Genomic DNA, 23,110 nt, shown 5'->3' with positions numbered 1-23,110 from the left:
TACTATCATATCATCTGCAAATAGTGATAATTTGACTTCTTCCTTTCCAATTTGTATCCCCTTGATCTCCTTCAACTGTCTTATTGCTCTAGCAAGGACTTTCAGCACTATGTTGAAGAGATATGGAGAGAGTGGGCAGCCTTGTCTTATCCCTGATTTTAGTGGGATTGCTTTAAGTTTCTCTCAGTTCAGTTTGATGTTGGCTATAGGCTTGCTGTATATCACCTTTACTATGTTTAGATATGTGCCTTGTATCCCTGATCTCTCCAATACTTTAAACATGAATGGATGTTGGATTTTGTCAAAGGCTTTTTCAGCATCTAAGGAGATTATCATGTGGTTTTTTTCTTTCAATTTATTAATATGGTGGTTCACATTGATGGATTTCTGTATATTGAACCACCCCTGCATACCTGGGATGAAGCCTACTTGGTCATAGTGGATAATATCTTTGATGTGTTCTTGGATTCGGTTTGCAAGTATTTTATTAAGTATTTTGCATCAATGTTCATAAGGGAGATTGGCCTGAAATTCTCTTTCTTTGTTGAGTCTTTGTGAGTTTAGGTACCAAGGTGACTGTGGCTTCATAGAATGAGTTTGGTAATGTTCCTTCTGTTTCTATTTTGTGGAATAGTTTGAAGAGAATTGGTGTTAGCTCTTCTTTGAAGGTCTGGTAGAATTCTGCGCTGAAGCCATCTGGTCCTGGGTTTTTTTTGGATGGGAGACTTTTGATGACCGCTTCTATTTCTTTGGGGGATATAGGTCTATTTAGTTGATTTACCTGGTCCTGATTCAGCTTTGGTAAGTCAAATCGATCAAGAAAATTGTCCATTTCATTTAGATTTTCAAATTTTGTGGCATATAGACTTTTGAAGTAAGTCCTAATGATTGTTTGGATTTCCTCAGTGTCTGTAGTTATATCCCCCTTTTCATTTCTGATTTTGTTGATTTGGGTGGTGTCTCTCTGCCTTTTAGTTAGCTTGGCTAAGGGTTTGTTGATCTTGTTGATTTTCTCAAAGAACCAGCTCTTGGTTTCATTGATTCTTTGAATTGTTTTATTTGTTTCCAATTGATTGATTTCAGCCCTGAGTTTGATTATTTCCAGCCGTCTACTCCTTCTTGTTGTGTCTGCTTCTTCTTTTTGTAGGGTTTTTAAGTCAAGCATTAAGGTGCTTGAATGAGCTGTCTCGAATTTCTTCTTGAAGGCACTTCGTGCTATGAACTTAGCACTGCTTTCATTGTGTCCCACAAGTTTGGGTATGTTGTGTCTTCATTTTCATTGATTTCCAGAAAGACTTTAATTTCTTTCTTTATTTCTTCCCTGACCCAGCTGTCATTTAGTAACAAGTTGTTCAGTTTCCATGTGTGTGTAGGCTTTTTGCTATTTCTGTTATTGTTGAGGTCCAGCTTTATTCCATGGTGATCAGACAACATACAAGGGATTATTTCAATCTTCTTATATCTGTTGAGGCTTGCTTTGTGACCAACTATATGGTCTATTTTGGAGAAGGTTCCATGAGGTGCTGAGAAGAAGGTAAATTCTTTTGTGTTTGGGTGTAAAGTTCTGTAAATGTCTGCTAGGTCCATTTGATTCATGACCTCTGTCAGAGACATTGTTTCTTTGTTTAATTTCTGTTTTGTTGACCTGTCCTTTGTTGAGAGTGGGGTGTTGAAGTCTCCCACTATTAATGTGTGGGGATCTATATGTGCTTTAAATGTTATCAATGTTTCTTTCACAAATGTAGGTGCCCTTGTATTTGGAGCATAGATGTTCAGGATTGTGATGTCTTTCTGGTGTAATTTTCCCTTGATGAGTATGAAGTGTCCTTCCCCATCTCTTTTTATTAATTTTGGTTGAAAGTCTATTTTATCAGATATTAGAATGGCTACTCCTGCTTGCTTCTTGTGTCCGTTTGCTTGGAAAGTCATCTTCCAACCCTTTACCCTCAGGTAATGTCTAACTTTGTGTCTTAGGTGTGTTTCTTGTATGCAACAGATTGCTGGGTTTAGTTTACGTATCCATTCTGTTAATCTGTGTCTTTTTATTGGAGAGTTGAGTCCATTGATGTTGAGAGAGATTAATGACCAGTGGCTGTTAGATCTCTTGATTTTGATATTGGCTGTGGTCATCAGGTTGTGTGCTTGGTTGCTTTTTGTTTTGCTGAAGTGAGGTTATTTATTTCCTGTGTTTTCTTGAATGTAGCTAGTTTTCCTGGGTTGTATTTTCCCTTCCAGTGTCTTCTGTAATGCTGGATTTGTTTGTAGGTATTGTTGAAATTTGTTTTTGTCATTGAATATCTTGTTTTCTCCATCTATGAGGACTGAGAGTTTTGCGGGGTATAGTAGCCTTGGCTGACATCTGTGTTCTCTTAGGGTCTGCATGATATCCGTCCAGGCCCTTCTGGCTTTCGTAGTCTCTGTTGAAAAGTCATTTGTGATTCTAATGGGTTTGCCATTATATGTTACTTGGCCTTTTTCCCTTGTAGCTTTTAGCATTTTTTCTTTGTTCTGTATACTTACTGTTTTGATTATTATGTGGCGGGAGGATTTTCTTTTCTGGTCAAATTTGTTGGGTGTTCTGTAGGCCTCATGTATTCTAATTGGCCTCTCCTTTAGCTTGGGGAAATTTTCTTCAATGATTTTGTTGAAAATATTTTCTGGGCCTTGGAGAAGGGAGTCTTCTTTTTCCTCTATACCTATTATACTTAGGTTTTGTCTTTTCATATTGTCTTGGATTTCTTGGATGGTCTGTGTCAGGAATTTTTCGGATATAACATTTTCTTTGACAGATACATCGATTTCTTCCATTGTATCTTCTACATCTGAGATTCTTTCTTCCATCTCTTGTAGTCTGTTGGTTATGCTTACCTCTGTAGTTCCTGTTTTCTTCCCTAGATTCTTCCTTTCCATTATTTCTTCCATTTGTGTTTTCTTTAATTTTTCCAATTCTATCTTCAGTTCTTGAGTTGTTTTGTTTACTTCCTTCACCTGTCTGATTGTACTTTCCTGTTTTTCTTTTAGTTCCTTCAACTCTGTTTCTTTTATTTCATTCAGTGCTTTAAGCATTTCCTTTCTAAAGGCCATAAACTGTTTGGCTGTAGCTTCCTCTATTTCTTTACGGAGTTTATCTTCCTCTATGTCTTTACATATCTTATTTGTTTCCTCTGTTATCGTCTTCATGAGCATAGTTGTTAGGTCATCTTCTTGGATTTCAGTTATGGTGGGGTGTCCAGGGCTACTTGCCCCTGGGTAACTGTGTTCTAGAGATGCCGTATTGCTCTGTCTTTTGTTGCTTGAGCTTTTAGGCTGGCCTCTACCCTTTGTGCTATCTTAGGTGTTTGGGGTTATTTTCTGGTGGTTCCTGGGGATCCTGTGGTGGAGAGAATCCCCTTTGCAGAAAGGTGGTTTTTCCTGAAGAATGTCTTCTCAGCTTTTTGGGTATAGTCCCTGGATGGCTGGTGTTTTTTCAGGAGTTGCTCACCTCAGGGATATAGACCTGAGTGGTAACTGTGGTTTTTGTTATTCAAGAGGGTTCTCCTCTCACCCAGGGAAGTCCTGAGGGCAGCTGCCCTGTTTCTGGGTTTCTTGTTGTAAATTTAATGATCAGCTGCTGTGATCCAGTTGGACATCAGGCACGCAGCAACTGTGTGTGCCTGTGTCTGGAGCACAGCTGAGTGATCGCGCCTTGGCCCCACTAGTCTGCTAGACTTTTTCTAGGGAAGGATTGGGTGATTTAAGTCAGTACAGTTTCCTTCCTTCCCTGTGGATTCTCTGGAGACACGGACTCCCAGTGTCTTTTTTTGCCCTGGTGCACACTGCTCAGTGTCCGCCAGCTGGCTGGCCACAGAAACTGCCTGTGCCTGGAGCACAGCTGAGTGTTTGCGGCTCAGTCTCCAGCAGGTGCACAGAAACTGCCTGTGTCTGCCTTTGCGGCCTTTGGGAGCCTGGGTGCCTCCCTAAGCTGGGTAATTTTCCGGGGACCTTTTCAGGCTGGGGGTGTCGGCTGAGTGCTCTGAGATCAGACCAGCCATTTCCCTCTCTGTGTGTTTGCACTGGACAGTGAAACTCATTCGCTGGTGCCCTGGTGCCCACAGTTCTATCTCAGGTGGCAAGTCAGGCGCACAGGCAGGCAGAGCTCTGTGGTGCTGGAGCCTGGGTCCCTGGCTCTGGCTCTGGGCTGGCTCCTGGGGCGCCCGTGGAACCCAAGTCTTTTCCAGGGGATGTCTGGGTGACCTAAGGCCGGTCCCAATCATTTCCTGTACCCTGGGGTTATCTCTCGACTGAAAATTCCAGTCTCTGATAGTGTGTTGCGCACGGTTCAGTCTGGGACCGTGACCAGAGACACTGGCTTGTGGCTCTGGGCTGGGGCTGGGGCTGGCGGCCGGCAGCCAAGTGTCTGGCAGAACCGGGATCTCTTCTGCAGTTTTACCTGGGTGAGTTAAAAGCTGATTGAATCCCCCACCATGGGGTATCCTCTCACCTGGGAAACACAATGACTGTTTTTTATGGCCGCAAGTTCTGATTACTGGTCACTGTGCTGATCCTGCTGCTGCTGCTCAGAATGAGAGTCCTCCCGGCGCCACCATCTTGCCCCCCCATAGATGGTTTTAGTACAGAATTTTATCAGACTTTCAAAGAAGAGATAACACCAATACTCCTGAAAGTATTTCAAAACAAAACAAAATAACAACAACAACAAAAATAATATTGCCAAACTCATTCTTTGAGGTCACAGTTACACTGACATTTAAACCACACAAAGACTCGACCAAAAAAAGTGAACTTTGGACCAATTTCCCTTAAGAACATTGATGAAAAAAAATAATCAATGAAATTCTTGCAAACTGTATCCAAGAACACATCAAAAATATCTTCCACAGTGAGAAAGTAGGCTTCATCCTAGGGATGCAGGGGTTGTTCAACATATTAAAAATCTACCAATGTAATCCACCATATAAACAAACTGAAAAAAAAAAAAACTCATGATAATCTCATTGTATGCTGAAAAACTCTTGACAATACCTCTTCATGTTTAATGTATTCAAGAGATCAGGGATATGAGGTACATACATAAACATTATAAAAAACATTATAAAGGCAATAAGAGCAAGCCAATAGCCAACTTCAAATTAGGTGGAAAGAAAATTAAAGCCATTCCACTAAATCAGGAACAAGACAAGGCTGCCCACTCTCTATATCTACTCAATATAGACCTTGAAATTTTAGCTAGACCAATAAAGCAACTAAAAGGGATGAAAGGAATACAAATAGGAAAGGAAGTATTCAAAGTATCACCATTTGCAGATGATATGATAGTACACATAAATGACTGCTAAATTCTGTTTGAGAACCACAGATGATAGACACCTTCAGCAAAGAGGCTACATGTAAAATTAACTTAAAAAATCAGTAGCCCTCCTATGTAGAAAAGATAAACAGGCTGAGACAGAAATTAGTGAAACAATACCCTTCATGGTAGCACAAATAATATAAAATATATTGGTGTAACTATAACCAAGAACCTGAAAGACCTGTATGACACGTGCTTCAAGAGAACTTCAAATCCTTGAAGAAAGATATCAAAGGAGATTTTAGAAGGAAAGATCTTCCATGCTCACAGATAAGTAGGATTAACATAGCAAAATTGGGCATATTAACAAAAGCAATCTACAGATTCTATGCAATGTCCATCAACATGCCAACAGACCTTGAAAAAGCAACCATAAATTTTATATGAAAAAATAAAATATCTAGAATAGCTAAAATAATTCTGTACAATAAAAGATCTTCTTCAGGTATCACCACCCATGATTTCAAGTTGTATTAGAAAGCAATAGTAATAAAAACTGCATGCTGTTGGCATAAAAACAGACAACTCGATCTATGGAACTGAATTGAACACCTAGAAACAGCCCCACATACCTACAGACACCTGATTTTTTACAAAGATGTCAAAATAATATAATGGAAAAAAGTCTTCAACAAATAGTTCTTGTCTGCATGTAAAACAGTGGAAGTAGATCCTTCTTTATCACATTGCACAAAATTTAAATCCAAGTGAATGAAAGACCTTAACATAAAAATGGATACAATAAATCTATTAGAAGAGAAAGTGAGGGATAGCCTTGAAAGCATTGTCACAAGAAATAACTTCCTGAACAGAACACCAGCTGCTCAGGCTGCACGATCAACAATTAATAAATGGGATCTCAAGAAACTGAAAAGCTTCTGTAAAGCAAAGCACACATTAATAGAAAAAAAAAAACTACAGTCTTCAGACAGGGAAATGATGTTCACCAACCTTATATCTGACAGAAGGCTAATATCCAAAATATATAAAGAACACAATATATTAAACCCCAACAAACTAAATAACCAAATTCAAATATGGGGTACAGGGCTAAACTGAGAATTCTCAACAGAGCAATCTCTAACGGTCAAGAAACACTTACATGCTCGAAGTCCTTAGTCATCATGGAAATGCAAATCAAAATGAGTATGAAACTCCATCATAAACAGAATGGTTAATATTAAAAAAAAAGAAAAAGAAAAACATAAAACAAAGTAAAACAAAACAAAAAAATCTCTCAAATGACAGCACAACCTAGAGAGGATTTGGCACAAGGGGAACACTCCTCCATTGCTGGTGGTAGTGAAAACTTCTATAACCACTTTGGAAACCAATCTGAAAGTTTCTCAGAAAACTGGGAATAGATCTACCTCAAGACCCAGCTATACCACTCCTGGGCATAAAGCCAAAGAAGCTCCACAAGGACATACCACAAGGACAATTGTTCAATTACATTTACAGCAGCTTTATTTGTAATAGCCAAAATCTGGAAACAACCTAGATGCCCCTCAACCTAAGAATAGATAGGAAAAAATATGGTACACTTACAAAAGCAAATACTACTCAGCTATTAAAAACAAAGACATAATACAATTTGCAGGCAAATGATCTAGATATGATCATTCTGAGTGAGGTATCACAGACCAAGAAAGACCCATTTGGTATATACTCACTTATAAGTGAAAATTGGCCATAATGTACAGGATAACTATGTTATGATTCACAGACCCAATGAAGCTAATGAGGGCCCAGTGTGGATGTCTGAATGTCAATCAGAAGAGGAAATAAAATAGACAGCTGACTGACTGAGAGAGGGAGCTGTGTGGGAGACTGGGTGGGAGGGTAATGGGGGAGGGTTGATATGGTGTTGGGAGGATCATGGAGAGTGGATGGAATGTGAAGATCTGGAGAAAGAAAGGAAATGGTGGGAAACATCTCTGGGTCACCTCTAGCTTAGAGTCATAGTATTGGGGGGTTATGTAGCCTGAGGTTGCCACCTCCTGTAGCCAAGTGGGACTTCTATTGAAGGGATGTCAACCCACACATAAAGCCTTTGACCCTAAGTTTGCTCTATCTACTGAAAATGTTAGGATGAAGACAGAGTTGAGACTGATGGAAAGGCAAACCAATGACTGGCCCGTCTTGAGACCTTCCCCATGGTAGAGAGCCAACCCCTAACATGGTTAAGGATACTATGCTATGCTTGCAGACTGGAGCTTAGCATAACTTGTCTTCTGAGACTCTACATCCAGCAGCTGATGGAAAGAGATGCAAAGACCCTCAGACAAACAATAGTCTGAGCTAGGGGAATTTTGTGGAAGAGTGGAAGGAAGGATTGAGGCATCAAAAGGGGTCAATGACACCATAAGAAGACCTACAGAGTAATGAACACCTGGAGTCTCATAGAGACTGAACCAGGCACTTGCATTGAATGGACCAATCCCCTTTACAAAAGTAGGAGATGAGCAGCATGGGGATCATTTTTGTCCCCTAACAAAGGAGTAGGGGCTGTCTCTGACTCTGTTGCCTGCCTTTGCCCCCTTCACTGTAGCTCGGTTGCCTTGTTTGGCCTCAGTGGGAGAGTATGCATTTATTTCTGCTGTGGTTTGAGGGGCCATGGTGGGTTGGTACCGTTTATGGTCCCCTCTGAGTGGATGGGGGCATGAGAGCGAGACTGTGAAGAGAGGGGTGAGGGAGCTGGGATAGTGCAGTAAAGTGATTAAATAAAAAAAAAATCCATGCTCAGATTGGAAAATAACTTTACTAATTTTTTTTCAATATTAATCCTGAAATGACTCAGAAAAGTTAGATAACATTAACATCCATAATTAATTTTGTAAACCACAAGTCTTACCAAGCTAGGTTTGATGTGGTAATTGAGGGTAAGAGTATGTAACTAGAAAAAAAATTATCATCATCATCGCTAATTTTTTGATGTTCTGGTTATTACAAAGATGTTACAGAGACGGGCTTTAATTTAGTAGGTTTTAACTTAAAATCTTTTGTGAAACTGGCAAGAATTTTATTGTCCACTAGCTATGTATTTATAATATATGAAGATGACCTCAGTGCCAAGTGATAATGTTTAATTAATGTAAGCATAGGTATTCTTACATCTTTTAAAATCTGGTCAGAATGTGGACTTCATAAGAATTATTTGTTCTGGCATTCCTGTTCTAAAGCAAAATAGAAGATTTTCTCATCCATTCTCTATTAACTACAAAGTTTTGGGTTTGCGTGCATATTGAGTGGATACAACCTCTTTCCTGGTGGTATTTCCTTTACAAGGGGCACATGAACATGGAAGAGGCCACTTCTAGAGCTAGAGAACAAACTCCAAACTCTTTATTATTGGGTTTCAAACTATTCAAAAATCATACAAGTAATAAAAGTTGTCAGTGAGATGTCTTACTTCCTAAAGTTATATAAACTTAGATGGCTTTGTACACATGACACATGGCCCTTATTTCTGACTCTGAATAGTGTTGCAAATGCCCTCCCTTAAATTTGTAAAGGCTGTGAAACAGATTGTTGAAGACAGAAGAAAAACAAACACTACTCTTAAAGATATTTAATTTAAATGAAGTAGAGTAACAAGATAGTTTAAGGATGTAGTTTATTATAAAATTTACATGTATGATTTGTGCAAGTTGTTATATATTATTTGAAGAGAAATAAGCTGAGCACAGTGGCTACACCTGTAGTCCCAGCACTCAGGGAGGCAGAGGCAGGCAGATCACTCTGAGTTTCAGGCCAGCCTGGTCTACAAAGTGAGTTGAGGACAGCCAAGGCTACATAGAGTTGAAAATAACAAAATGAATAAGCAGATAAATAAAATAATAAAAAAGTGACTAAGATCATGGAACTGGACACAAAGTTCTGGAATCTAAATTCTAGCCATTCTTTTCAAGCCATGTGATCTTGCAAAACTTTGAAAATTCCTGTACTCTACCTTTTAATCAATTAGTGCTTTTTGCGCTATTATTTATAATAACCTGAGAATGGAGGTTGAGTTATAATATGCAGAAGTTTTCAAAACTGTCTATGGCTCAAAGGAAAAAAACTTGAAAAGCAAAAGATACATGTTGCAGAGATGGCTCAGTTGTTACAGTGCTTGCCGTGCACAATTCTCCTGTTACTATTGATACACAGTACTTCCTGAGGGTTATTGAGTTATAAAAAGGAACAAAATTGATAATGACCTTATCTCTATTAATGAAATGTTATAAAAGTTTCCTATTTAAACATCTAAAACCAACAGTCATTTTAGAAGGAAGTATGAGAAATTTAAATAAACAATTTCAAAAAAGTTTTCCTTATGCAAATAATATTGTATTAATAAATTAAAAACCTACAAATTAAAGTCAGGAAAACTTTAATAAATAAATATTAATTATGTATTAATATCATTATATTAAATAAATAACTTTAAGCTTTTAAACTATAATAATGGATTTTCTCTTTAAGAAACTAATTTATTTTTTAATTAATTAGGTCTTTTGAATGATAAAACAAAATTAGGAGAACTTTAATGTATGTGCATCTTTTTTATAGATGATTAAATTGCAGGACAGATTCCAGATACACAAGCTAATAAATCATTCATTTTTTTTCTCTTTTTAAATTATTATCATTTATTACAATTTATTCAGTTTGTATCCTGACTGTGCCCCCCTCCCTTGTCTCCTCCCTACTCCATCCTCCCTCTCCTTCTTCCCCTATGTACCTCCGCTATGTACTTCCCCTATGATAGGGGAGGTCTTCCTCCCCTCCTATCTGATCCTAGCTTATCAGGTCTCATCAGGACTGGTTGCATTGTCTTCTTCTGTGCACTGGCAAGGCTGCATCCCCCAAGGGGAGGTGATCAGAGAGCCTGCCACTGAGTTCATATCAGAGAGAGTCCCAGCTCTCCTTACTAGGGACCCCACTTGAAGACAGTCTATGTGCTACATCTGAGCCGGGGTTTTAGGTCCTCTCTGTGCGTTGTCCTTAACATGGAAAAACTAGGGTGGAACTATTTAGGCAACTCTTTTGTACACATTTGACTTAGCCCGTAGCATCAGGCACATGTATTTTGATTTATATTGTTCTCTAAATACACTCCTTAATCATGTTCTCAGCATCAGGATGTATTTGTGTACCATTAAAAAGATCAGAAATTGTGGTACATCTACACAATGGAGTATTACTCTGCAATGAAAAATAAGGAAATCATGAAATTTGCAGGTAAATGGTGGGACCTGGAAAGGATCATCCTGAGTGAGCTATCCCAGAAGCAGAAAGATACACACAGTATATACTCACTCATATAGACATATAACATAGGATAAACCTACTAAAATCTGTACATCTAAAGAAACTAATCAAGAGAGAGGACTCTGACTAAAACACTCAATCCTCATCCCAAAAGGCAAAGAAGATGGACATTAGAAGAAGAAAACAGGAAACAACCTAGGAACCTGCCACAGGGGGCCTCTGAAAGGCTCTGCCCTCCAGACTATCAAAGCAGACACTGAGACTTATGGCCAACTGTTGGGCAGTGGGAATCTTACATGGAATCTTTTGTAAGAAGTGGGAAATAGTAAGATCTAGAGAGGACAGGAACACCACAAGGAGAGCAACCGAAAAAGAAAATTTGAACACAGGGGTCTTCCCAGAGACTCATACTCCAACCAAGGACCATTCATGGAGATAACCTAGAACCCCTGCACAGATGTAGCCCATGGCAGTTTAGTGTCCAAGTGGGTTCTATAGTAATGGGAAGAGGGACTGCCTCTGACATAATCTGATTTGCCTGTTCTTTGATCACCTCCCCCTGAGGGGGGAGCAGCCTTACCAGGCCACAGGAGATGACAATGCAGCCACTCCTGATGTGATCTGATAGGCTAAGTTCAGAAGGAAGGAGAGGAGGACCTCCCCTATCAGTGGACTTGGGGAGGGACATGTGTGAAGAAGGGGGAGGGAGGGTGGGATCGGGAAGGGAAGAGGGAGGGGCTTATGGGGGGATACAAAGTGAATAAAGTGTAATTAATTAAATTTAAAAAAAGATGTGTTACTACTTTTGGAAGTTCATTCCCTAAGCTTATATTACTGATAAGATAGAGGATGAGCATCATGAAATCATACTGTGGTTCCTATATGATTTCTTTTAATTTGAGAGACTATAAATCTAATTGTTTTTCATATATATATATATACACTGTCAAGTCCATGACTGCTAAATTTAATGCTAACTCCAAGGATTTAAGAATTCAGAACTTGAATTTCAAATATTAAACTTGCTTTTGGTTGATCTAATTTTCATGTCATTTTTTATTATAGTTTGACTCATTTGCTTTTATGTTATTTACCTACATGTACTGCATTTTCATCTTTTTAAACATTTTTTAATATCAGTTATAAGTTAAGTGTATGTATGTAATAAGTGACCGTAAGGTCTTAAAGTATGTTGATTACTTTGATAACTACTACTCATAGAAAAAGATGAAAATTAAGATACCTTTGGCCTAATCATTGCAATTAATTTATGCAGAAAATGAAAAAAAAATAAAAAGAATTTCACTTCAAGAAACCTTTAGAAATTACAGTGTTTAACAACCTCATAGTTAAAAGAATATTACTAGTTTTATTTTGTGTGTGAATGTGTGTGTATGTCACCTGCAGAATTTGTGAAGCTTAGGGAAGGTGAACCGATGATTGAGTTTTGACATGCTTGATTGCTTCTATCATTCAGTAAATGATGATGATGTAAATGACCTTTGGTATTTGCAAAATTTCCCTTGTGACATTATATCACTGAAATCTTACTGGCAGTTTTTGACGTGATAATGGAACCCTGCATTAAACATTTCATGCTTTTAACTTGGCTCATGAAATGATATGTACAAAATGTTCTTCAGATTTATTGCCATCAAACATTTATGTCCAAATTCCAGAATACAATAAGGGGTCATTTTAGTGGGGTTAAATTGATAGGGAAGAGAACACAGTGGTTCTCTTCCTTTACAGTGGTGTAAAGGATTAAGAGCAATTATGGAAAATTGGGTGGAAGTGGAGAAGGGGATTGAACAGAGATGGGGTGGGGGTGGGAGTAAAATGGATCAGGTTGGGGGGAAATGGAGAGAAAGATGCTGGGAGAGATACCTGGAACATGGGGTGGGGAAGAGAATCTCTGGCATAAGCTAGAAACCTAGAGAAATAGTAATTCCAGGAAATCTATGGGGGTAACCCTAGCTAAGATTTTAGCAATGACGAATATAGAACCCAAATGGGCCATCTCCTATAACCAGGCAAGACTTCCAATAAAGTGATTGGAACACCAATCCAGCCACAAAACCTTCAGGCTACAAGACTTCCTTCCTATAAGATGTGCAGGAGTAAAGATGGAGCACAAGTTGAGGAGGTGGCTAAATGATGACAGGTACAGCTTGAGACCTATGTCATGAGAGGGAGCTCACCCCTGACATTGTTAATGATGTTCTGCTATACTTGCAGACAGGAGCTTAGCATAACCATCATCAGAGAGCCTTCAACCAGCAACTGATAGAACAGATGAAGAGAACCACAGGCAAACATTAGGCAGAGCTTGTGGGATCCTGTGGAAGAAAGGAAAGAAGAATTGCAGGAGCCAAAGGGTCAAAGACACTACAAGAAAAACTACAGAATGAACTAACTTGGTCCCACCAAGGCCCACAGAAACTAAACCACCAAACAGGAAGCATGCATTGGACTGACTAGGTCCTCTGCACAAATATAACAGTGAAGTCTTCTTGTGGCACTCCTACCAGTGGGAACAGGGGTTATCTTTGACACTGTTGCCCACCTTTTGGACTCTTTTTACACACTGGCTGCCTCAAATAGATGTGCTGAGTCTTACTGAATCTTGATATGTTAATATTCATGAGATGCTTCCCCATTTCAAAAGAGAAAGGGAGGAGCAGTGAATGATGTTGTGGAGGGGAAGAGAAGGGGAAGCACTGGAAGGAGAGGTGGAAGGAGAAACTGTATTTGGGATGTAAAGTTAATTGATTACCTAATTAATCAATTAATTTAAAAATAAGTAAATAGAAAAAAACAATCATGGAACAGAAAATGTTAGCAGTGTAGAGTATAGGATAGGAGAACAAGATATGAGAAAGAATAAAGTGAGGCATAACGAACACCCACAACTTTTGAAAGGTCATATAGAAAACTACTATTATTAAAATTTTATAAAAAAATGAATATATAAAAATATGCATATATGTATATATGCTATATATAAGTGAGTGTGATATTACATACACACATTTATATGTTGAAACACATATTTATGTGTTGACTATAGCACAGATTAGCCTCAAATTTTTGTGACCATTACTGCCACAGATTCCAGAATCCTGATGTGACAAGAGAAAGGCACAAGGTCAAGTTCGCCCTTTTTTGTTTTCAAATGTACCCGTTGTCCATTGCACCAATTTATTGTATCAAAATTGCATTACTAATGTCACACCTTTTCCAAAAGAATGCCATCCATCACACTAAAACGATATTAAAATACAAATTTAACCTAATACAAATTTTAACGCACACAGTGACAACAATGACAAATTGCTCCTGACTAATTTCCAATTGAATATAGTTATATATATCAAATAGCAACTTAGTTTTACATTTAAATCTTATTAACATATAAAGGAAATATGATGCAAATTAATGTTTCACTGTCTAGTAAACCTGTCATATTTTTGAATATTACATATCAGAGTCTATGTATATTTACATATACATATGTTTGCATATCACATACTGAATAAATGGCATTTTTATTTTCTAATACTTTTTGGGTTGTTTTCCACAGACTGAACATATAACCATATAAAGGCCAAAAAATCACATACCATGAACTAATTTATGACTTTAGTATAAAGATATTTGTTACACAATTTGCATATGGAAGTACCTATCTAAAAATTCCTTTTTATCCTTCTCCAACCATCTTGTTTCAAGAGTAATGGCAATTCTATATTTGGTTTTGCATTTTTTTCTAAGATTACCTAATATTTCTTTCAAGAAAAAAGTATACGCAAGAAAGCAATATGCTGTTGTTTCTTCAGTACTTATTTTCTTATCATATTTGGGAGAAAAAGATACCCCTATATTTAATTAAAACATGGAAAGCCTTGTCCACCCATAATTATTAGTTTAGCTAGTTGAAATTTATTTCACTTTGTCCATGTCGTGTCTTCCTTATAAGACTTTTGCATGTGTGTGTGTGTGTATGTGCTGTAAAATATTTAGTGACAATCACATTGTCTGTTATCAAAACTGCATTACTAATATCACACCTGTTCCATCAGGATGACATCAGATCAAAACTGTCTCCATCAGTGTTTTATGTGCTCACACTCTTTACCTGATCACCACTTTCCCTGAACTTCTATATAAATTCTTGGCTCTTTGGTCTTAGACAGAAAAAAAATGCACAGTAACCTTATAAAAATTATTTAGTTAATCTAAATTTCATGAATTCCCAATACAAACTATAGTTATCTATGACTCATTGATTGCATCTTAATATACTGATCTCTTTATCATATTTTTAAAATGAGAACAAAGGGAAAAGCTCAAGTAAAACATTACAGTTCATGAATGTCTTTTGTAGTGATTTTTGGAGTATACGTTTTTCTGAATATAGATCATCATTACAAATTTCAGAATTTTCAATCATGGAGCCTTTATTTATTCTCAGTTTATAAAACTGATTTTAGTTTGTATAGTGTTGGGAGCACTGACTGAGAAGAGCTGTAAGGCTACCTGCAAGCTCAGTGAGAATAAACATAAGTGTCCTTTGAAGGAAGGGGTGCAGAAATTTCAAATGCTCCATGTATGAGCACAAACATTAAGTTTGGGTTTATACAGAGTTTTGCTTAGCAGGAACTTAGCTGCCTTTTTTTAAAAAAACTAGTAGGTATTGCTGAAAAAATTGATTATGTTTTTCAACATAAAAACCCTGTTCCAAGCCCTCTAGATAGAGATGACATTTGTTTCTTTTTTAATTAACTATCAGTGCTAGGAAGCAGCAAAGAACTTTCAAAGAAAAGGGTTCATCCAGGAAAGACTGTGTAAACGCCATAGGAAGCAATAAGCAGATCATTATAGAATTATCAGCCCCCTGCACAGTTATAAATTAAAGAATCAGTATGCTATCAAGTGACTAAAAGCAGAAGGGGGAGGAATGGATTAAGCTATGCTCTGTATTTCCCTTTGAAGAATCACAATGACATACTCTGAAAAAACGTTAGTCCTCTATTCTTTAAGTTTTAATATTAGTTGGTTAGTAGGAGATAAAATTGAGCACAGAAAATTAGATCATGTGCTCTATGAAGTATGACATAGAGTCTACGCTTAGCCAGTGAATATTAGTAACACATGAGGACTACTTTTGAGGCTGGAAAGGAAAATTTGTACTTTCTACATGAATTATTGCCTCACTTAAAATGTTCTTGCTCTATATAGTTCATATTTTTAGTAATCCTCTGTAAAGCCTTCTCTTAAATTTCTGTCCCCATATGAACTTTCATCCCCTCAACTGGGAGACACTAATGCCTCCTTCATCAAGGTGCTCAACTATTCTACAGATCCTACCATTAAATCAATTACCACACATTATTGTAATTGCTTGATTGCATTACAGTCTGCCCTATTGGACCATGGGCTCTTAAAGGCAAGAGTTGTTTCTTAATCAATCTTTGGTTCCCTGGCATATAAAATGCTGCTTTTCACAGTGTAGGTTTTTAATGAATACATTTGAATGAGTAAATGCATTCATTAGTTTCAGTAGTTGTGAAAAGAAAAGGTGAGCTTGGGAGACTGAAGTTAAGCAGGCAACATTTACAAACACAGAGGGTGCCAATTTTTGATAAATTAGGACTTGAGGAGGTTATGGTGAAAGTCAAAGTTAATTTGCTTGCGGGGCCTTGTGAAGCAGGAGAAAAGAATTAGGGTGTATATTCAGCCAAAAAATTTAACCTTGAAATAGAAAGGCTCTCAACAAAAGAAGGGAACTATTGGCTCTACTGGTAGACCAGGATGGATAGAGTGAGAGTTTATCTTTCTTTTCACTTCTGTTTTCTAACCATATGTTCTTTCTTTTAAGGGAAAGATATTGTGAAAGTTGCAAAGAGAAGTGGGCTAATGGAACTATATGCACTTACTTTAGTGATTACATTACATTTTACCACAATTCAGGGCATAATCATACTTAATTGCCTAACATGAAAAGATTCTTGAATAGACCTCAGTACCTTATGAAAATATGTAACATTAACTCAATTGTGACTTTGGTATGTCTGCATGTATTTTTATCATTGTATAATTAAAGCAGTAGTTTCAGGTTCACAAACTATTTATGTGACTCTCAAATTATCTAGTCAGTAAAAGGAAAAATGAGTATTTAGAGTAGAGTAATTCTTTTTTAGCTCCAACCTCTATAATCTGAATTGAAATGGGGAAGGAGTCCTGCATCAAATATTAATATAAAATAATGTTGATGATGATCCATTGTAAACACAGTATTTCTTTTTCTTTTTTATACAATTTTAAATGTCTATAAAATATTTTAACGAATAAGTTGTATGCTTCTTTAGAATATACTATGTGCCTTTTATAAGATTGTTAGACTTTATTTTTCCTTACTATGAGCTTGATTATCCTATGTTAGGTGTAAATTTATTATTTGAAAATTCAAAGTATGGTAACCTGACTTTCAAAGCTCATACTTTGGAACAGAGAGAGTGACGCAAGCCTGGCTTGTGTACTAAACCACTTTAAAGTCCGAGACTCTTTCTTCTATTCTCATATGTCTGCTCATCTTTTGAAAACTGTCCAACTGACGTTTGTGTCAGACTATCTTTTCACAGACATCTGTTTGTAAAAGAGTCTCACGTCTTCCAACAGAGACTAGGACAAAATTTGCTTATAGCATTGCAAACAAGAGATAATGACTCCCCAGAGATCAAATAAGGGCACACTGTTACAAATGAAAGATTCAGGTTCACACTCATAGGACTTGCTTTCTGTTATGTGAGCAGATATGTCATACCCTCTGTATCATTATATAGAATTGGAAATTGGATGTTATTAATTGTAGATAGTATGGAATTTTGATATTTTCAGTCTTGGCTTTATTGTTCATAAAAAAACCTGTCATTTATTATTAACCTAAGAATAACATTTCTTTCATGGCCAAGGCAACTTGCAAGTTGACTTAAAAATCTCAGACTATCATAGTCCCAGATGCTTGATATTTGACCAATCGTTTCTTTTAACATCTGGAGTTTAATTGTCTATTTTTAATTAAAAGACAATGCTTCTAAATTATTTAGTTGTTTGCAGTGTTTGGCATAAAACTAACAATAATAATCATAGCAATAGAAACAAGAGCAGAGTCAGCAAGCAACAATACTGGGAAAGCATCAACCCAGAGGCCAGCTAGAACAGAATGTGGACATCCCACATAGAACAATAAACAGCATGTAGAGGCTATTTATTTAGCACTGCTACAAGTATAGCAGCTATTTTTTAAGTCATCTCATTGACTAGGAAAAGAATTAACTCAAATTGTTCAAGTGATTAGCCTGAGACCAATCATATACTGATATATATAAAGGAGTTAGCTGTGTGGAGGTTGCAAACACATATATTCAGAAGACAGTTTCATGGTCATAGCATGTCCGTTTGGTAAAACAGTAGTAGTGGCTTCCTTATTTGGTCCCATGGATTCCCTGCCATGGACATTGTATAAGATTTTCATTGTATAAGAAATTTCCTTTTGGCTCAAACCTCAAACACCAATGAGAAGACTATTAGGTACACTGAAAAGACTCATGCCACTATTGTGATCATCTTTGTATCTTTCCTGGTGTGTGAGGTGTGTAGTTGCTATGATCTTATCCAGGTACAGAGAATAAGTGTTGTTGAGCACACAGATCTTAACTGCATTCATATCATGAACTCAATAGAAATATCATAAAAGAGGATAGAATGTAAAAGAAGTGGGCTGGGGAGTAGTATTGTGGAACACTGTCTTCCGGGCAGAACCTGGCTGTTCAACTCTTGAGCTCCCAGCAGCTGCAGTTAACTGGGCCTGTTAGAATTTACTAACAGGTGGGAGAGGATTTCCCTGGGTCTCCCTCGTTACTGAGGCACTATGGGCATTGGTTGGTATAGACGAGAGAGAGAGATCCTTTTTAGTTGTGTAGTCACTGGTAAGTTTCCCATGTTCTGGCAAATAAGGTCCCCTACCTAATTAATGCTAATTAAACTCCTGGGTTTCAAATATACATACAACAACTGAAAGTAGAAGGAGGCCTGTTTGAGAAAAATAGAGTTTTCTTGAAGGAGAGGAAAGAGTTAAGGGAGAAAAGTCGAATAGGATAAAAATACATTAATATACACACATAAAGCTGTAAAAATATATGTTATTATATGTGCTTGATTTCACTAGTGATTATGCTATTCACCTGCAGCCACTTGCTTGAGGAAAATGTTTTACATGTGTAGTTGCATATTCTTACCTACCTTCTACTCAGTGAGGAATTAGAGAAACATAGCTCATTACATAGTTGAAATGCTTCACAATAGAAAAGAAAGCCCAGCCTAAAAAATGTTGATCACCAGAATTTCTGTGGGCAAAACTAGTGTATATAGCTAATGTTTAATACGGCTACTTTCTAGACATCAAACTTTTAACTATTATGAGTACTGAATAACATTTCCTTTATAAAGTAAAATATTTCATAGCTTCAGCATTAAACTATAAAGTAATATTTCAACAACAAAATATTATGTTAAATATTGTGAGAAATTTTAAAAGATTCAGAGATATAGTCAATATTTCTAAATTAAAGCAAAATAATGGCCATGACAGCTTAGGCAAGCAACCAGAATTTTAAGCATCATAAAGTCTATATGGTTTTCTAATGTGAATCTGAAAATATGTATTCATACATTCTGTTACAAATGTACAAATGTTTATGAGTAGAAATATCTTAGTCTACATAAAATGCTTTTGTCTTATGAAGCATTTAGTATGCTTATATATTTGTCATTCAGTACCTAACATAAATAGATAATATATGGTAGAAAAAAACTAAATATAATAAATGGATAATAGGTAGATAATAAATAGTTACACTTTATATTAATTTACTTTTAACATGTTTTCATTATATTCAACATATATTATATATATATACATAAATATAATACACACATATATACGTATATATATTATATATATATTCAACATATATTTTATATATATACGTATATATGTGTGTGTGCTTGTTCATTTATCTATTCTCACCTCTGCAGATGGGAACAGGAAAATCCCAGGAAGCTGTATTAACTGAGTTGGCTATGCAGGTAAGTTGAGGATGGCCGTCGAGGATATATCCAGTTACACAGCTGTAGCGGATCTTGTCCCCAACGTCAAACCTTGTGCCATACAGGACACCTTTGGGTGGAACTCCTGGGTTTCCACAGGAGCTACTCTGCAATTCTGTAACAAAAAAGGATTAAAAAAGAATTTACAGTTATTTAAATATATTAAATATTTTATGACTGTAAGATAACATTGAAGTGTGCTTTTCATTTTCCTGTGGAGAAAAGTCAGAGTGAAACTTTAACATTTTTCTCTTGCAGTACATAGAAGATTAAATATGGGAATGTGACTAAATTTTACTACATCAGAAATAACATTATTTTTGCTCCAAATTTTAGATGTCTTACATTATTTAGTCTTTATAGCAAGATTTAAAATTACTATATTTTATAGGTTTTAAAAACTGAGATAAATACAAGCTATATGGTATCTTCAACATATATTTGAATGACAGAGTAGATATATGCTAAACCTTTACAGAGAAAACATGCACATTTTGACTAAGGGTCTTTTTATTTAAATAATAAAAATATACTGAGTAAAAAATGAACATATTTTTATTGTACACATTGGTCATTATTCAGCTCATGTTTTAATCTAGATATTCAATAATAATAATATAACTACTGCATGGATCTATGATATTCTAAACAGATCACTACAAAATACCTGGGGTATAAATTTATTTTTAAAAATCAATTTTATTCTAAGCTTAAAATGGAGATTTGGATGTACCAAGAAATTTAGAGCAATGAAGATACAAAATTTAATACATATATATTAAATTTAATATTATCATATGAAATTTGAATTGTAAATATTAGTCAATTAAACTAAAATTAACTAATGAATGAAAAGGTAGTTTTCCAATTTGAGTTAATAGTCCAGTTTCTGACAAGTGACTGGTTTTATTTTCACAGGCAACCATCTTGCAGTTTTTACAAGACATTCAAAGTTGAGACCTCACATTTGAAGAGCAAATGTTTTTACTCACTGTGCTAGCACCTCCAATTCTGATAGTGTTTTCAAAGTTGTGTTATTTTGCCTTATATTTTTCATAATGCTTGTGGAAAAACTCACTGATTAATTTTAAGTGTAAGTTCAATGTTCTTGATTAAATAATACAATAAAAATGGAGAACTTTGAATTAATGATTTGTTCTAGAGGTAAATATTCACCCTTAATTTATAGTACTTGTAAGTTAGTACTTTAGATTCCACAAATATGGGAAATTAAACAAATAGCTAACATTTACTGAATATCAATTGTTAATGTAAATGTAGGTTATCATTTACACTAATATTTAAAAATTATTTAAAATATCACTGTTCAAGGTTAATTATTCCTAAAATTTCACTTTATTCCCTCATTTGTTTTTGTTCACTATTGTTTAAATTCCACATATCTAGTCTATATGTGGAATTCCAGAAATACTTAAAACAGATTTATGGTCTGTGGATTTAGACAACTGAGAAGTATTCAGACTAGAGGACAACTGAGTGAGTGCTAAATAATGTGGGGAGTGAAGTTTGGGTGCATTGAACCCACATAAATACCTTGGTGTTGACACAGACCTTTGTCTTCCCAGCACTGGTTTTGTGGTAATGTAGAACACAAGACAATCCATGGGGCTTACAGACAGCTAGTCCAGCTAAAATATTGCAAGCTCCAGACTGATAAACCGAGTCTCAAGGGAAAGGAGCAGAAAGCAGTAACGATAAAGCTCAATTTCCCTTTCCGAAATCTACACACATAGACACACACGCTCAGACACACATACCAACAGACATGTGTTCACACATGTACAACCCAACTCAACCAAGTATGTTTTACACTGAAGAGCAGCGTATCTTTAAATGTTTCAATTTCTAAAAGCTTATATAAATGAAATTTAATGGAATAGATGCTAAGGTTAACAAGTTTTGATAAATGGAATCCGTCGAGTAGAATAATAAACAAAGGAATACTTTTAATGAAACTACCACTTTTGACCTTATAATCAAAACGCATCCTCTCCCTTACACACTCTGAAAATAATTAAGGTCGGGACTTCAATTACCATAAAGTTCTATGTCTAGGAGAAAAGTTTTCACATGCTTTCACAGGAAAAGGTTTGGGAGAAAAAATAAAAAGAAAATATAAGAAAGATTTTTATAGCTTTTATGCTCAAATTAACTTATGTTTAAATTAACAAATAAATATTACCTTGACAAATAACCTAAAAGGAAAATAAGCATATTCCACAGATGAAGTGAATAAATAGAACAGTGGAAAAAAATCACAGATTACCTAATTGTTGTTCTTTTGACTGAAACATCCAAATCAATAAACTGGTAAAATTTATTTTTCCAAATAAAACAAAATACTATAATTCTGTAGCCTGTCAAGTCTATATCTTTTAGAGCTCACCTGCTTATTACTTACTAAAAATGAGAGCATCTATCCATGACCATCTACAGACTGAATTATTCACAAATATAATTTAAATATTTCAATTTCTACTATCATAAATTATTGTCGATAGATATTGCTTATAGATGCTGTTTTGTCTTTTTTCAACCTCTTACAAGTTCCCTCTAAGCTGTCTACATCCAACTTAAAATTATGAAATGAGAAAGATAAGTCATTAATTGAATAGTTGTGTCACCTACTATTTTGATTAATCATTACTACTTAATTCCCTTGGAGAGTGTGTATGTATATGTTCGTGTGTCTTTTGTGTAGGCTTTTGAGTATTTATTTGAGTTTTATGTGGGCAATAAGTACATCCATGCTAAGGCCTGAAGATGACATATAGCATCTTCCTCTGATTGTTTCTATTAAATTTATTCAGGTGGGGTGTCTTTCTGAACCCAAAATTTGCAGTTTTGCTGATCATGCTATCTCTATTGCTCCATAGACTCTCCATTTCTCCATCTACAAGGCTGCTATTAGAGCTGACTCTCCTGCATGGCCTTTAATAAGTTCTGGGAATGAAGGTCAATTTTCATGCTTCTTGTGGAAGCACTTTCTTCCCTGAAGTACCAATCCATTATTTACTGCATTCAAAGGTATGATCTGAAAATGCAAAGCTGCATACCAGGCTGTCAGGCTTTTAATTTATTTTTTAACAAATCATATAGCTAGGTTATGTTCTTCTTTAGAAGGTCCTAACAGCATTCAAAAGTTACATTGAAGGGAAATTGAGATAAAAGCACAAAGATCTCTAATTTCCAGAGTTACAATAGCAAATTTCCAGTTTGCATTGCATGCTAGTCCACAGACTTACTCTCTTCTGTACATTTGTGAATTCACAAACACATGCTGTAATACTCAGTACATTGTACTTGGAAGGA

At 36.0% G+C, this 23,110-nt stretch overlaps 1 protein-coding gene across 1 annotated transcript in view; it reads right to left on the bottom strand.

The window, feature by feature from the left end:
• Positions 1-23,110, bottom strand: part of Csmd3 (CUB and Sushi multiple domains 3) — a 1,323,831-nt gene that overhangs the window by 1,020,233 nt on the left and 280,488 nt on the right. Inside the window, exon 4 of the mRNA XM_060389430.1 lies at positions 19,698-19,892. Within this exon, the coding sequence (XP_060245413.1) occupies positions 19,698-19,892 (195 nt within the window). The remainder of the gene's footprint in view (positions 1-19,697; positions 19,893-23,110) is intronic.

This window comes from Meriones unguiculatus, chromosome 8, assembly GCF_030254825.1.
Source record: "Meriones unguiculatus strain TT.TT164.6M chromosome 8, Bangor_MerUng_6.1, whole genome shotgun sequence".
In the NCBI taxonomy this organism is placed as follows: Eukaryota; Metazoa; Chordata; class Mammalia; order Rodentia; family Muridae; genus Meriones; species Meriones unguiculatus.
The sequence above is the reverse complement of the archived record's forward strand: the minus strand, read 5'-3'. Positions and strand labels throughout refer to the sequence as shown.